The sequence below is a fragment of the Leguminivora glycinivorella genome, chromosome 16 (genome assembly GCF_023078275.1).
Source record: "Leguminivora glycinivorella isolate SPB_JAAS2020 chromosome 16, LegGlyc_1.1, whole genome shotgun sequence".
Taxonomy (NCBI): Eukaryota; Metazoa; Arthropoda; class Insecta; order Lepidoptera; family Tortricidae; genus Leguminivora; species Leguminivora glycinivorella.
In genome coordinates, this window is record NC_062986.1 from 11,268,792 (window position 1) to 11,286,204 (window position 17,413).

At 37.9% G+C, this 17,413-nt stretch overlaps 1 protein-coding gene across 3 annotated transcripts in view; it reads left to right on the top strand.

Annotated features, from left to right (window-relative positions):
* Positions 1–17,413, top strand: part of LOC125234387 (tyrosine-protein kinase Src42A) — a 100,576-nt gene that overhangs the window by 62,240 nt on the left and 20,923 nt on the right. For all 3 annotated transcript variants that reach the window (XM_048140595.1, XM_048140594.1, XM_048140596.1), the window contains exons 2-3: positions 6,474–6,595; positions 14,011–14,174. In XM_048140595.1, coding sequence (XP_047996552.1) covers positions 6,474–6,595; positions 14,011–14,174 — 286 coding nt within the window. The remainder of the gene's footprint in view (positions 1–6,473; positions 6,596–14,010; positions 14,175–17,413) is intronic.

A 17,413-nucleotide genomic window follows, 5' to 3' on the forward strand; every position in this document is an offset into this window, starting at 1 on the left:
AGCAATCAATGCACTCCGTAGATAGTTATCGTCACGAAGCCGCCGATCTTTATCATCTTTAATTGCATGATGATCTCAGAGTTTGCCTCCTGAAAAGACTTATGATAGTCACTTTGATGGCATTATATGATTACGATGCAAAATAGATTTGCGTTTGTTTCTGTCTGAACATAGATAGCAATATTATAATTTATCATATTCTAAGCGAGGTAGGATTTGAATTTGAACCCTAATAACCTTCTACAGGTTGCTACGGTTTGGCCTCCTGGCTTTAAGTTGATAATAAAATAATACAAAGATAACTAGCATACGCGTTCAGATCGTTAAAAAGCAATCACCTCCAGTCAAGCATAACATCTCAATTCTCGTAATTGTGAATCTACAAGACTTTTGTTAAATATTGTCTAGTTCTAAGAAACTCAAATGTCAAAGTGATAAAAACTGACAATCATTATCAACGGTTTCTTGTTCCACCATAGTTGTATGAAATACTCCACTCCTTGGCGTCTTAATGGAAGACTTTTTGAAGTCATTTCTCGGTATACATTTAAATAACTATTGAACTTGGCCTTTAACGTCACGTATATGTAATTAGTTTCAAGAATCCTGAAGGTTATAAGCTGTGATTCAGTTTTTGGACGACTGTGAAATTGGTTTTATATCACAAGTATAAATATATTACGCAAATATCATACTAGGAATTGAAATAACCTTGCAATTAAATCTGCAATTTTTTTCCGTGTTATGTTTTTACATATTTTTTTATTTTTAAATATTATAAAATTAGCCAGTTTATATTTATAAAACAATCCAATCCATCAAATGTGATTCTTCGTACAGTCACCGGCATAACTAAGTGATGATTTCTGTACCTTGTGGCTTTTAATCGTTTGACAATTTCGTATGACATTTCAAACAAGACGTTAATGTGACAAGGTATAGAAATCATCACATATTTACGCCGGTGACTGTACATTTGATACTTTTATCGTCCAAAACAAAAAAAGTAAATCCAACTTTCGAACCGAGATTTACCGAGAACAACCTTAGTTAAAAAAAAATAAAACCACAACTTACATATTTTACAAGAGAAATGCTAATTAATTCTGAAAATTACAAATTATGATGCATTGTTCACTGACACATGCGACGAGCGGTGACTACAATAAGTTAGTCCTTTCGTCTCGAGTACAGGGAACGTACGCCGATTGTATGCACAATAACTGTATCTACACGAGGTTGACTCACCTCCCCGGTCTGCCCTGCTACGACCTTTGTTATCTAGTTTACATTCTGTAGATGTATGGTAAGGGAGCGCGGGCGCGGACAGTGCTGGTATGTAAACGGGACACTTCTCCTGCTATACTGCCACGATACCACAGAATACATATATAATAGTACAAGTACAGAAGGCTCACTGCTTTGATGTTCACGAAATGCCGCCTTTTTAAATGCCTACAAAATTCTTACAAAGAAACGAGCCGCACGTGCGTGGCTTCGGAAGATAGGGTTGCCTATGGATTAAAACGAATTAATACTCAGATAAAATGTTGTACTATTATATTCAAGTCTTGGGTACTCTCTAGATATATATACTTACTGTATTTATATATTTTTGTTTAAGTCCCAACATCACAAGCCTTATTGAACTTTTCCGTGGGACTTAATCAATAGGTAGATCTGTGTAAGATTGTCCTATTTTATTCATGATATCTATTTAACTAAGCATTATTAGACATTCCACATGCAGACATCACATATGAATCTTAAAAAAACTCAAAACAAAGTGAGATCGCGCGCCGCCCCTGATTAGACCGCGAGCTCGCGGCCGCCAGCATGTACTTGTAGCGCGGCGATTAGGGAATGCAATCTCGACGAGATTGGGGCCCAGGCGAGATCTCGGGAATTCATGAAACCAATCTCGCGAGATCTCGCCAATTTCGAGATCTCGCGAGATTGGCCGGTTTGTGGGTTTGTTCTTGTAAATAATCACAATACAGCAATGAATAAAGATAAAAATAATAAGAATGATTGCTATTATGGAACAAATATTTGTCTTGACTATTTTTTCACATTTTTTTGATATATTTTACATTGTTTAACATAAATTATGTGCCTCACAACTCACAATATAGTTTTTAAAACTTTGAAGTATAGATTATCATGTCATCATCATCCTCCTTGCGTTATCCCGGCATTTGCCACGGCTCATGGGAGCCTGGGGTCCGCTTTGACAACTAATCCCAATATTTGGCGTAGGCAATAGTTTTTACGATAGCGACAGACCCGAAGGGTAACTAGGCCTTATTGGAATTAGTCCGGTCTCCTCACGATGTTTTCCTTCACAGAAAAGCGACTGGCAAATGACATTTCTCACATAAGTTCCGAAAACTCATTGGTACGAGCCGGGGTTCGAACCCGCGACCTCCGGATCGAATGTCGCACGCTCTTACCGCTAGGCCACCAGCGCTTCAAGTATAGTAAGAAAATATCATGTAAGAAAATAAAATAAAATTATTCGAAATGAGTAGAAGCGTGCCAAATTAGAATTCGTTGCCATGCCAACCGCGAACAATATACAGTAGAGACTACTTAAAAATTCCGCAACGTATGCCTTTATTAATGAAAGGATAAAAATTTTACATTATAAAAGTCATAAAAATTGTTATTGGTTGCCTAACAAACGACAGCCGTAGTAAGGTTGTTGTAGGCTTTTGCTTTCTCGACATCCAACAAAACTCTATGCACGAAAATTCGTAAAATAGATGGTTATATTCACACAGCCGTAAGTGTAATACCATAATGGCGAATCACGCGAATAGCCCTGGCTGACACCCTTCGAATTATTTCGAGTCATTCGTCATTCCGAACTTAGATAGGTAAATTATTGAGCGAAATAAGCGAGTTGAATCTCTAGATCTCTACTGAGTTAACGAGTTGGCGAGTTCAGTTAAATGATATAGTTCATATAAATCACTTAAAACTTGCGAACGAAACATGTCTAGTCATTTCGCAAGCTTCGAATAAGACGTTTTCTGCTTGAGTTAAATCTCGTTGATCTCGCGAGATCTCGTCGATTTTTCGGCCGAGATCAATCTCGCTAAAAATGACCGAGATCTCGTACAAAAGAGATCTCGCGAGAACGAGATTGCATTCCCTAGCGGCGATAGAATCGCGGAGTGAGCCGCCCCTGCCGATACTGTATTGTTGAATGACATATGCAGTGCCTACAAAATATTAGTCCTTTCGGCTCGACTCTCGAGACACAGGGAGCATACGTCTATTATAAGTACAAGATTCTGCACAATGACTGTATTTACAGAATCACTTCCGGACATTTTGTAGTAGTGGGCAAGGAAGCGGGAAGAGCATGTGTGTAAACGAGAAGCATCTACTGCCCTCTGCTGTATTGTTTGTATCGGAAGTCAAAGAAGGGATGTGATAATGTGCACTGTCATATGAGTCAACAATGTTAATACAGTAGGGCTCGGGCATTATGTTACTAATGACCACTCAAATTAAGCTGCTATATTAGTCGTATAGTTCAAATTTTAAACAATATATAATAAATATTGGGTTGGTAAGAAAGTAATGAGCGAATCATAACGAATATTGTAATTTTTATTTAATTTATTATTTTAATCATTTATCAAAAATATAACGGCCTTCGTTATCTACTACTTGTCTCCATCGTTCTGGTAAAGAATGAATAGCATCGGCGAAGAAGTTCTTAGGTTTAGATTCAAAAAACTCAGCTATGTACTGTCGTAGATGGGCTTGATCATCGAACTTTTTTTCATTCAAGGCATTGCTTAGCGATCTGAACAATGCGTAATCCGTAGTAGGTGACAAGTCTGGAGAGTACGGTGGATGAGGTATCACTTTCCAACCTAGCTCCAATAGCTTTAGCCGAGTCACTTTTGCAATGTGTGGGCGAGCATTGTCGTGTAAGAAAAAAACTTTAGCATGCTGTGGACGATTCTGACAGATTTTTTGGTTTAAATTTTCAAGCTGATTACAGTATACTGATGCGGTAACAGTCATTCCACTTGGTAGGAGTTCCCAGTGAATAATACCATGAATATCCCACCCACAGACCAACCCCTATAGACATCTATTACAAGACGACTCGCGGTGGCCAGCCTTCCTAGTATTTGCACTGATATAAGCGCGGGCGCTCGCCGTGCCCGATCAGTATCGACCAAGTAACAGACCCGAAAGCAGCGCGTGTTTTTCGCACAAAAAAATTGGAAAAGGGTATTTTGATGCCTTAAAGATGTCCACCTGTAGTGTGAAATGGTGTGGAAAGGTAACAAGAAGCTCAAATTTAAAAACAGACGGCATTACATTCCACAAATAAGTCATATTTATAATTTATTCAGAGCCGGCATAGGTCAACTTACATTGGCCACTTACGCGTCAGTAGAGGGACAGTCATACTTCTGTCCCTTTTCATCTGGCGCGACTGCCCGCCGTCCTTGAAACGGCCAATCACAGCGCGCTTAACACATTCCCCGCCCGCTCCTCGCACCCCAAACACTGGTGACTCGTATCGCGAACCAAATATACAAGACTGCCACTCTATAGGAGGTTCTCTGTGATCCCACCAAACGGACAGCATAACTTTTTTCGGGTGAGGCTCTGTTTTTGGTGCCTCTATTCCTTTTTCGTTTGGAGCTAGCCACTGACGTTTGCGTGTGTGATTTATATATAAGACCCATTTTCCATCTCCAGTGATAAGATGGTCCAACCAGTTGAATGTGCGGCGAAAAGACAGAAGTTGTATGCAGATATCGGCACGGCGGTTTAGTTGATCTCTATCAAGTTCGTGCGGTATCCAAACACTGTATTTGTAGTTTTTTTCCCAACTCGTGTAAATGTGTTTCTATGGTGACATGAGAGCAGCCTAACTCGGTAGCAAGAGTACGACTCGTTAGCCTCGGATCTCCTTCAAATAAGGTTTTTAATTTGGCTACATCAATCTTCACCGGTCGACCAGACTTAGGTTGATCTGATAATGAAAAGTCGCCACTACGAAACCGCTGGAACCATCGTTTCGCCGTGGCCTCAGACACAACTTCAGGAGCAACACGCTGACATATATTACGCACTGCTTCGGCGGCTGAATGGCCAGACTGAAATTCATATAGTAAGCAATGCCTTACATGCACTTTTAATTCGTCCATTTTCTTCCTTATATTAGCTCGGCGACAGCTAGTGAATGACTGACGAGAAACTGTGCGACTCGCCCTTTATATACTTTCGACCATAGAAGATTCTAGAACTCTCTCAAAAATTTTATGTGGAATTCAATCGATCGCTCATTACTTTCTTACCAACCCAATAAATATTGTGGACACCTTACACAGATCAACTTTAGCCCCAAACTAAGCAAAGCTTGTACTATGGGTGCTAAGCGACGGTATACATACTTATATACATAGATAACATCCATGACTCAGGAACAAATATCTGTGCTCATCACACAAATAAATGCCCTTACCGGGATTCGAACCCAGGACCACGGCTTAGCGGGCAGGGTCACTACCGACAGTACCGACTGAGCCAGACCGGTCGTGAGTGTGTTTTAGTAAAACGTCCCACTTTGTCGGTTACCATTAAGGAGTATAATATATAGTAACAAGTATCTTGACTTGTATCTTTATATGAATGAACTTACAAAGCGGTTTTATAGCAAACGACAAAGTGGGACGTTTTCCCATGCACACTCACATATCATTATCTATACCTACATATAATAGCAAACGACAAAGTGGGAGTTATAATTATCTATACCTACATATAATAGTTATAAATTATCACTACATAGTATAAAACAAAGTCACTTTCTCTGTCCCTATGTCCCTATATGTATGCTTCAATCTTTAAAACTACGCAACGGATTTTGATGCGGTTTTTTTTAATAGATAAAGTGATTGTAGAGGAAGGTTTACATGTAGGTATAGTACCCGTGCGAAGCCGGGGCGGGTCGCTAGTAATATTATAAAACTTTTCCCTCACTATAGCGAGGAAACTACAACGCAAAAAATGCATTTATCACTGCTTTCAGTAGTTCCACAGGTGGTAAATCATCTTCATTACTAGATTCACCTACTTTTATCAATTTTAAAGCAGTTAATGTGACTATATTCAAGGTCAAATTACTTTACCCACTAGTGGATAAAATGCGTTTTTACCCGCTGGTATTAAAGGATAAACCACGTGTTTCCGAGCTGAGCTAGTGAGGGGAAAAATAAAATTGCTGATCACTCATCCTCTCGCCGGCCCTTCATCCCAGTCATTTGGGGTCGGCGCAGCATGCCCTTTTCTTCCATACCTCTGTATCACCCATCTATATTTACGAATACATATCTCTTAATATCATTTTCATTGTTACATGTAACATTCTATAAGTTTGTTCAATATATAAATATTTAAAAGAAAATGGTAATAACTTTTTGTCTTTGTTCCAGATGGTACTTCCGTAAAATAAAAAGGATTGAAGCGGAAAAGAAGCTCCTTTTGCCAGAGAACGAGCACGGCGCTTTCCTTATTCGAGACTCAGAGAGCCGACACAACGACTTCTCGCTATCAGGTAAATACTTTGACCTCTTTTATGCTGTAATGCAAAGATAATCATAATCTCAATGCTAGTGGAATGGTTGAATTGAATGCTAATGGTGTCAATGAACTTCCAAGAGGCTGTTTGGAACCAATTCGATTAAACAGTAAAGAGTCATTTTTGTTAAATTCGTATTCTAAACAATGCCAAAAGCCTGAAAGTAGCAGGCTGTTTAGTTTAACGGATAATATCGTGTAATTCCAACAACAAGTTGACAAAAAAGGTGCTTCAAAAAAACCTTTTCCCATACAAGGTACTACATACCTTACAATTACATCAACAATATCAACATAATATTAGTTTACTTTTGGGCTAAGTCTTGTTGTAAGTTTTTTCTACGAAAGCGTACTAGAACCGTCTTACGACTTACACCTACAGTAAAGGTAACATCAACGTCATTAATGAACTTCTAGATCCGTCTGTGAACTGACTAATGTTAGGTACTCGTGTCGAGTAAAAGGCTACTAGACATTGGGATTTTTCCTCACAATTAATATTACTTGGTCTGTTAACTAAAACAGTCTTATGGAAAATATTATTTCTTAATCGTGCAACACAGATGTCATATATACCATAGATCAAGCAAACGTATCTACTTAGCGTGTCAAATGAACTCAGTGAAATCCACTGAGTTGTCCGTCTTTACTCGCAGCTTGCAGCTTTCGGGCGTCAATTTTTGTAAGTTGAAGTCAACCAAAACATAAAAAATGCCTCGTTACGTGATATTCAATTGCAACAACACAAAAATTATGAACAATCAAGAGCCTGAGACATATTTAAAATTACAGGCAAGAATCAACTTCAGTACAAAATTTGACACGCTCGGCCCCTATACAAATATATGAATTTGTTTCTTCTATCTAAATTAAGTTCTGTGTCGTGCAAGCATCCTACGGTGATGTGTTAGTATTTTGGTTGTACATCGTAACTCGCGACAGTGCATGGAGCCTAGCCTATTTATTAGCCTTATCTAAGATGCCAATTGTTGATAGAAAAGGCCAATCGAAGCTTACATAGTACATTTATAGGAAATAGTCATCGGACTTCTCGAAGCATCTATCATCAGTATCAGTACATTATTTATTTCTCGTCTGTCGATGTACTATTGTCGTCTTGGCTCCTGGAACAATTATTGAGCAGATACAGATTATGTAAGGCAGTATAAAATCTGTAGATAGCTACAACTATTCCATCTGACAGGTCCTAATAGATGTACGCCTGACAACCCTAACCAACGACCAACAAAAAGCGACGCCTGCGCGGCTCCAGCCCAGTCTATTTAAAGAGTTACCTTAAATGTTCTAACCAGGCGTCTTGCGGACGCGTTCATAGGCTCTCGGAGGATCTATTCCGATGCTAAACCGGTTCAAAGTTTTTCTAAAGCTCCGGAACGGGCGTCGTGGGAACAAAGACAAAGTACTTCGTGGTATCGATTCAGCCTTAGCAACTGGTGCCATTAGTTACTAACTGATATATGATAGAACAGAGAAGAATTCTGTTGCAAAATATTGCTTTTATCTTTTACTTCTTTACTTCTCTCTCTCTTTCTTTTACTGATTTAAAAGGAGTACAGGTTCATAAAGAGTCGCGCCCCAGAAGTTGCGATTTGCAAAGATCAGGGATAAAAAATATCAAATATAATGAATGTAGTATTCTACTATCTAACGTCTATAAAGTGTAAGTATCGTATTCCAACTTAATCCGACCAACTAACTCATAGTGGTATTTATGCTAATACTTACATGTTACGTTGTAATTGTAATTCTACTCAGAGTGCGCGCCGGTTCATGTGATGCAAAACGACATTGACGGACAGCCGCGCAAGACGTCCACTGGCATTGTCTATGTGCTTTTGAAAAAATCCTCAACTTCATACTATAAGGGACTACAATAAGGAATATATTCGAACCAGTTTTCAAATACGCTTACGGCAATATGTTGAGCGCGGCAGCACTGCGTTTTGTATGTATGCCGGGTGCTAAATAGTGACGTCATGTGGGGCAAATTAAATTAAATTTTTAAATGCACGCAAAATTTTGTAGAGCTTTTTTGTTTTATAAGCAATCATATGCCAAAAGGCTAGCGAAGGGAACTCTATACGAAACCACGAATAGCCGCAAGTAACATTCATGCGGGCGTATTCTCCAATAAGTATGCGGGGTGCGAGAAAAGTAGCTTCCAAATATACCCATTAGAGTTTTTTTGAAACTACGATCGCAAAAAAAGACTAGTGTTTTAGTTCTATAATTTATAACCCACGCACTGAGATGATGTCCTTCCAAATGTACCTATCTCTCAACAGCAACACCCTGTCAAACTAGTATGATAAGCCTTAATTATGACTTGCATGTGCGCGTGCGTGACTTGACGCAGCTACAGGGTCCTAATATTTGGCAGATCATGTGTCAAACGAGTAGTACAGGGTGGGTAGCCAGGGCCATTTGTAACACGGTTTGACCCAATTTACAACCACCACTATTTTTTCGATAACTAATAGCTGGTAACTGTAGTAACCTTTCGTTTTAATCTGCTAATAATCATATTTTTGATTGTCATAATAATATTATCTTTCATTAATTAGCAACAAACTACATATCTACAGTACAGCAGTTACTACGAAAATATGGCATTTAAACGAATAATTTTCAGTTACATGGTAATACAGTAGAACCCGGTTAAAACGATCACGTTTAATACGATTTCCCGCATTATACGCCATTTTACGCCGGTCCCTACAATTTGAGACTCGTTTTCACACAATTTTTCACGGTTAATACGACTCGCGTCCCCGCTTAATACACTATCTAAAACCACCCACCTTGCATTACTTTACAACTTTATTTATGCGGGTGACAATAATCGGAACTAATTGTACTGTACTAATTACGCGATTCTGGCGACACCGCCACCCGTAAAGATTACTTTGTAATTTGTCGTCCTAACTCACCGGTTAGTGCGATAGTTCGTACCTACCTACATACACTTTGCTCATTATCACTGCTGCGGTGTTGAGTGTCGGTGTTGTTTCTGAATTCTTTGTCTCATCTTTGGTTCAGTGATGTCAAAAATAAGAAGAAAAACACTAATGCTCCAAGAAAAAGTAACCATATTAAAAGTTTACGATGAAAAATCACAATTTTTTCTCGTTTAATACGACTTCCCGTATAATACGCTTTTTTGGCTGGGTCCCCTCAGAATCGTTTTAAGCGGGTTCTACTGTATATATTGTAAGTCAGAATGTCTCTGGACTTACATTTTAGGTCAATAACGTCACAAGCGATAACGACAGTAGCCTATATGTAAACACATCTCATATGCAGATAATGTAAAACTAACGTACTTAGTGTAAAATTAGAATTAATAACACATTGACTATTTATTACTTTTTTCTACTCCCGAACTGTTATTCGTCATTTACAGGGTCGAGCATAGATCGTTAAAACCCTACATAAAAGATGCCCGCCCCCGCCCGGCGTCCCGCGCACCTGCGCATACGATATAGCTCTTAAATTATTGTTAGGTAACCTTTAAGGGATATAGCGTGGGAGCGCGGGGCGCCGGGGGTTGCGGCGGCGCGGGGGAGTGCGAGCGACAGGGTGAGTGCAGGATCATTACAGAGGACAAATCAAAATACAGGGAACAGTGCGAATTTCACGAAAGTTATTCTAGAAAACTATTAAAAAGTAAGTTCATGGTCGTAGAAATAGTACATTACATCAGAGGCCGGGAAAATGAGGATTTCCGGCCAAGTGGGTATATACGGTTGAGCGAGCGTGCGAGCGAGGCCGGATAGGGATACGAGGCCGGGAATCCGTTTTCACGCCGAGGCATGTATAGTGCTTTTCTCAAACATACAATGAAATAAAAGAAAATGCTCTAAAGGACAATATTTTATAAAAAAAAGTTACTTTGCAGGCCTAGGCCTAAACAATAATATGAAATCCCTTTACCGTCCTCTCGAGTTGTTGCGCCCAAAAAGCAATACTTCCCAGCCCATTTTAAGGAACGTAAAGACAATATTTCATTGCATGTTTGAGAAAAAGTATTGTATTGCAACGGTGTTTAACTGAGTCAAAAAATACTCGTGGCGTCTTAATAACAATTTTCGGCTTCGCCTCAAATTGTTACCCACGCCACTCGTCTTTTTTGACCTCCTTTAAACGCCTGTTGCGTAAAATACTATAAGACAAGGCGTTCTTCGTTCTATTATTATTAGATTAGATGTAATCTAAGCTTTATTAAAAGTAAAACCATGTTCTTCATAATCGATTAATTGATTAGTAAGTAGTATAATGTAAATAAAGTATCGTATAGTTGACGTGCATTGTTTTTCTAGTTAATAGTGAAGCCGAAAGTGCAAACAAATTCCTGCCAGAAAACGGCACTGATATTTATATTACGAGTTACGACCTCTCGATTTCATGTAGGTATTCGGTTCAATGATATCGCCTCTACTTTGCGTTTAAATTATTGTAATAGAATTGACCATGACCACTCGTTTTCAAAAATAGCATTTCGCTTTACTACTTGAGTAGCGAAATTCGAGTGCTTCGAATTTAAAAATCCTCCTCAATCCTAGTGTTAACTGTTTGTGTTTAAGCATTTAAATAATAAGTCGCTGGTATTATATACACGTTTGAATTGTTCCTCAGCACTAATCCTCAAATACAATGGAGCCCGCATACATTTACCAGGCTTTCTCAATAAATGAAAGTAAGTTCGTTTCTTTCACCTGAGTAAATTAAGATTTCACGTGTACTTGGAGATCTGTGTCGAATATAATAATCAATATTGCTGGGAAATTTGAAGACCGCTCCTTGTCCTTGCACACTTAAGGTTGTTTACATAATGATAACATATTACATATTGTACTGCCGTTTTTCATTATGCTTCTTGTTTTAAGAAGATAGCGCTTATTAGTATACATATAATAAAAAACCTTGTACAAATTAGTGACAGTTGCGCTACTACGATGTTACAATTAAGGCGCCATTCTTTTAATACGTGAGGCGATATACTTACTAGTACCTATCTAAGTATTTTAAGTGGAGGATTTAGCATGTCTTATTTTTCTTAAAAAAAGAGGTTGCGAAGGAGTTTTTATAGTTCTTAAGTTAACAAAGAAACGATCTTATTCACCCCCCTCCGTGAGGGTCGTAGAAGTCGACGTCACTGCAATATCACAATATCGTTTTCTTTCAAGTTTCAACCCGTTCATTGATAAGATAAGAGAGGCACTTAAGTTCGCGTATAGTTTGCGTGAACACTAAAAGCTAACCTTGAATTCTTTATTTCCTTTGGATTTTTATGTCAATGGACTATTTTATGAGCAGTGGTTGGCCTGTTTTATACATATGAGCTGGGAATTCTCATGAAAAACGTTAGGAGTTGGGAGATAGTCAAAAACTAAACAAATCGTCTTACTTTAATAAATTAATGGCGCCTTGTCCGATGTATTTACAATTTGATTTGCCATATTTTTAGATTTGTTAGTCTAAATATGCATGTTCTGTGTCTTTTCTTCATAAAATATGTTACTCAAATATAAACCTGAAGGTTTTTGACTTTCAACAATATTATCGCCTGCATATCTTCCGGGAACGCGAATGTATTACATATGCAAGTTCAAACCAATAACGATTAAATTACATGCAGGCATAAAGTTACCTTTAACATTGTAGTTGCGCGTCGCTTCATATTACTTACAAGATTGTGTACTGATTTATTGTGGTCATTCCTGTAAATTAATTCCCTTATTCATATAGCGTAGCAACACTAGCAACCTCTCTCTCACACATCGTTTAATGGTGTGCTTTTCTAACAAATGAATGTCAAAATGACGGGCATTTTTTTTCAAACAGGATATATGTTACGATACGTGAATACCGACACACATCTATAGGTACCTAATGAAAGAGGTCGAAATAAGAATAAGTAATTTAACTTGGACTTAAGAGTTTATTATTTGGATGTTAAAAATGAAAATATTAAAAAATGTAAATTAATTACACTCAAATTACTTTAGATTGAGCACAGTTTTTCGAAATAACTATCGTTATTAGTCTCTATATACTTCTTGTAGTGCTGATGTCATTTATAAGCAAGCTGTAACTTATTTAAAATTATATCGTTTTTTATTAACCCGCATTCGTATGACCTCTGCGCAAAGGGGACAGGGTCGCAGATAGAAATTACTTCCCAGAAGACACTGATCCGAAGATAGACTCATCACGCAAAATCTTTACAGCCTCCTGGCACAAGGCCCTGATCTTTCAACCTTGTCGATTATAACGCGTGCTTGTTTTGAGTGAAATCACGTCGTTATTATTGTTACTTTTAGATATAAAACAGTATCCTTCACATTGGCGCGTTCTGCTTAACTCTTTCGATAGGCACAGGGTTATGGTAGATAGATATCATATATATCGATTTTCTACGACAATTATGTATGTATATTATAACAAGCTGTTGAAAAAAGGCTTGCCAATATTTCGAAAATGTGACCTTTCTTAATAATGATTAATAACTTGATTAAATGGAATATAAATTTTGTATGTCGTGAAATCAACCTATAATATCTTCTTAAGTCCCAAGTTTCTTTAAAAATGATAAATTGTAATTTGGAACTGCAATGGAATTAACGGATTTTCCAAATTAAAGACTACAAAAAAACTGATCTTAGGACGATAGATATTGTTCTGTCTAATTTATACTGACAGTGATAATGACACGACGCACCAACACCAACTAAACCAGTTATAGGTAAACATTGTTGCCCCGATGATTCACTCCAGGCCTGCATCGCTTTTATAAACGTTTCATAATAGACGCATTCCTGAGATACTTCGAGTATGTCGCTCGTATTAAATATTGCACAAGGAAATATTTACTATTACTATGACTGTTATGCAATTGGTGTAAAAACCCTCTGCTATGAATTATTTATGCAAACAATGTCATTGATTTTTATGATTTATTTGCAACATTAAGGAAAAAAATCTACACTTGCAGATCATAATTATCATAAATCATAACCCTTGTCGAATGCTTGTCATAAATATGATTCATAATTAGCGGTCAGCCAATTCGTGATATAATTGATGATTATTGGAAGTTTCTGGGTGAATCTTCCTGTGAAAACACTGAGAGCAAATTTGATTGGTGCCCTAGGTTTATTTGTAACTAATCGTAGTGATAGTCTATTGGTTACAATGGTTACATAAAGTACTATTTGACGATCGTATCTTATATAGAAACACCATTAAGCATTGTGAGCAGAAGGACTGAGAAAGATAGGAGTGGAAGCGGCAGATATGGAGAGCTGGCCCCAGATAACGGGATAAGGCATAGGACAAGAAGATTACCTAAGCATTGTGGTATTGTTACAGTGAGAGACGGCGACACGGTGAAGCACTACCGCATCAGGCAGCTCGACGAGGGCGGGTTCTTCATCGCGCGCCGGACCACCTTCCGCACCCTCCAGGAGCTCGTCGAGCACTACAGCAAGGATGCCGACGGCCTCTGCGTCTCGCTCAGCAAGCCTTGTGTGCAGGTCTGTACTCCATTCACTTTTCAACTCGTCAAACCTCCGTGCAAGCCTGTACTATCTATTATCTTCATTCAGACCATACTCTTTCATTATATGAACTAGAAAATTAATATTGACTAATAACTTCGAGTGCTGCAATATTGCTCACTAAGCCTTGTGCAGGGCTTTACTAGCCTTATTAAAGAGGAAACCATTCATGAATAGGTATCTTAGCTTAGGCAAACATAGCTTAGATGCCGATATAAGTAATACAGTTTATTAGAAAACCGCTAGGCAATTTAAAGTAGAACGAAGTCTTAATAATTCAGCGCGTCTCGTAGTTGCAAAAACGCCGTTATCTATACCAAAATATACAGTTGTACCTTCTGAAATCTACCTGTGAGCGATCAAAATGACCTTCTTACTTGTTTTCTCGGGCGTTATATTTTTTCTACAATACTGACTGACTTTATTTCATCTTGCAATAGGTTTTGAAAGTGCTCTGATGTAGCATTTACCTCAGTAACGTCGAGGTCGTGACTTCCCGTCATTCAAATCGAAAGCCTGGATCTACACTTCTTGCAACTTGTTTACTTGTTGCCAATTCCTTGAGTCTTATTTATCCCGAACACTAACACTTTGTCCTTCTTGTAATTCATTACTGCAGTTGATATCTCTGACCTCTGTCCAAACGTCTAATTTAATTTCTTTACTAAATACATCATAATTACAATCGTAATTGAGCTGACAACACAAGGTCTCGTCATTTATGAAAATGCAATTCTTTGTAAGTTTGTTATTTTTATTTTCGAAAGCCATAAATTACGGAATTCAATATCAGCGTGAGCATACAATTTATAACGTTCGATGAACACCTTTGTATTTGGTAAGAAATATTGCCAGGCTATCAAACATGGATTCTTTTAATTTACCGAAGGACCCTGTCTCATATTTAACTCGAGTGCTAATACCAGCTCTTCGACCTTGCATTATTCCAGGCCCGGGTTACACATCGCATTCCTATAATGTCATGCATGTCATAAAGCTCTAGTTACCAACACATTAGCGATTAGCCAATGTCTCAGGATCCTTGAACTTTTTTCCTACGTGATCTCTCGCGTAACTTTATGAATAACACGTGCGAATTCCGATACAATGCAACATTACATTACTAATACTGCGTCACATCGATTAAACTAATCTTTAGGAATTCCTTCCTAATTATCCTTTGTTGTGTAACCAAATATCCGTCAACAGAGTTACAGTGTGCGTAATTGGTCTTCGCCACTAATGACTATCAGTTCTGTTTATATTAAAGGTACTGTACTCGGAAAGGGTTTCCTCCACTTTTGCTAACGGTAATCGATTAAGTAGGTATAGATATTCAAGTTCTTGTGGCTCGGTTTATCATACTTTAATTGATTTTAGACGAGCAACCCATTAACTAGCTTCTTATATTTCTAAATCTACAGTTAGTAAACCGAGGCGATGGGTGATATTCAACAATAACATAACCCAACCTTGAATGGAATGCAATCAATGATACCTCTAATACATCTATCAATCTAAAGCCATTAATTTCTCACCAACCGTCGGTATGTGGTTACAAAAAAAAACAGTGGTCAGTTTCTAAATTAGGTGTTTCTTGGTCATTATTTAAATTATATAGCTCATCACAAACACAAACGGAGTTATTACATGACAACAGTCGCCAGCTTTAATGGACCACTTCTAATTCGGCTAATACATTTACATCACTTGTCTTCTTTTAGCAATATTACATTGCGCCTACGTCTGAGTATTGCATAAATTTGCAACATGGGCACTAATAGATTCTATAAATATATGACGGGGGTTTTGCCAGTTACGTTACCTTTTTCTGTTAAAATTTTTGGTAAGAGTAGCATTTTTGATAAGGATTGAAAAGAGGCAATTAATTTTTTTTAATAATTAAATAAACTATCAGAAGAAAGTCAGCAAATTGAGAGACTAGGGGGAGCACTCAATACTGTCACCATTTTCTGCAACTGATAGTCCCATATTCTCCTCTGAGTATAACATGCCCTATTAACAAGGTACCAGACGATTCTGTCGACGTCGAGATACATTTATTAACTACCAAACATTTTCGCAATTTGGCAGAAATTCGCGAACGTTCAAACATTAGGCATTATCGCTCCAGTTTCTGCCGGCCGTCGCAAGGCCGAGATGGCCCCGCTTTCGTCACGCACACTGCGTCTACGCAACCGAACGGTCGCCTTGTGCCCACCGCTCTTTTGTACAAACTATTGTTTCTAGCATTCTATATTTGTCAACATGAAAATACTTCATATTTGGAAATAGGTATACATCAGCCGTACTTACATAATTTAATTTAAGTAAACACTTTTATTAATTTGAAATTAATTAAAGCGTAAAAATAATTACAATTTCACGCTAAAGTCTCAATCGCATGAAAATTTAAAACAAATACCTAATATGAATTTGGTATAATCCCTTTCATCAACAGAAATTTAAAAGCTGGGCTCTTGTCGGTGAAGCAATCTCCAGCTATATCTTTCCTGGGCTTTTTCTTTGACAGCCTGATACGACACGACATTCACTTTCTCTTTCACTTGGTCCATGTATGCCCTCCTTGGCTTTCCTCTCTTTCTTCTTCCTTCTACTTTCCCTTCTATGATGATCTTGATGAATTCGTCGTGTCGTAACAGGTGTCCCAACATATTTCCTCTTCTGCATTCAACAGTTTTTAAAATACACCTCTTTTCTTCCCTAATCCCTTAATCCCTTTAAATCCCTTTCCTCCCTCCTTCCCTTAATCCTTTTAATCCCTTTGCCTATTCTTAATAATTTTGTATCTGATTATACTTTCGCCAAAAACTTAGTTCAGGCGATTTGCAAAATAATTGCCGAATATGCACTAAGCTGATTAATAATAAAAATTTTAAACAGAAAAAATCTGTTACAATATTTTCCTTCAACACACCTCCTTGCTCAAGCGGATAAAAAACTTGTAGGTATCAAAATGTATTTATTTCCGCGCTTGTACAACATGCATTAACCGTTCGATAATATTGGTCGATAATGTGTCTTTGACCTCAGCCCTCGACCGATCCCATTGTCATTGCCGTTTATTCTGCCTTTCGATTGAGTCCAAGGTTGCTTTTTAAGTTTAAAGTCAAGCGCTTAGCTGGTTTTAAGAAAAGAAGATGTTTAAAAAATGGGTTGTGAAAATATTCAGTGGTCTCTGAAACTGCCAAGAA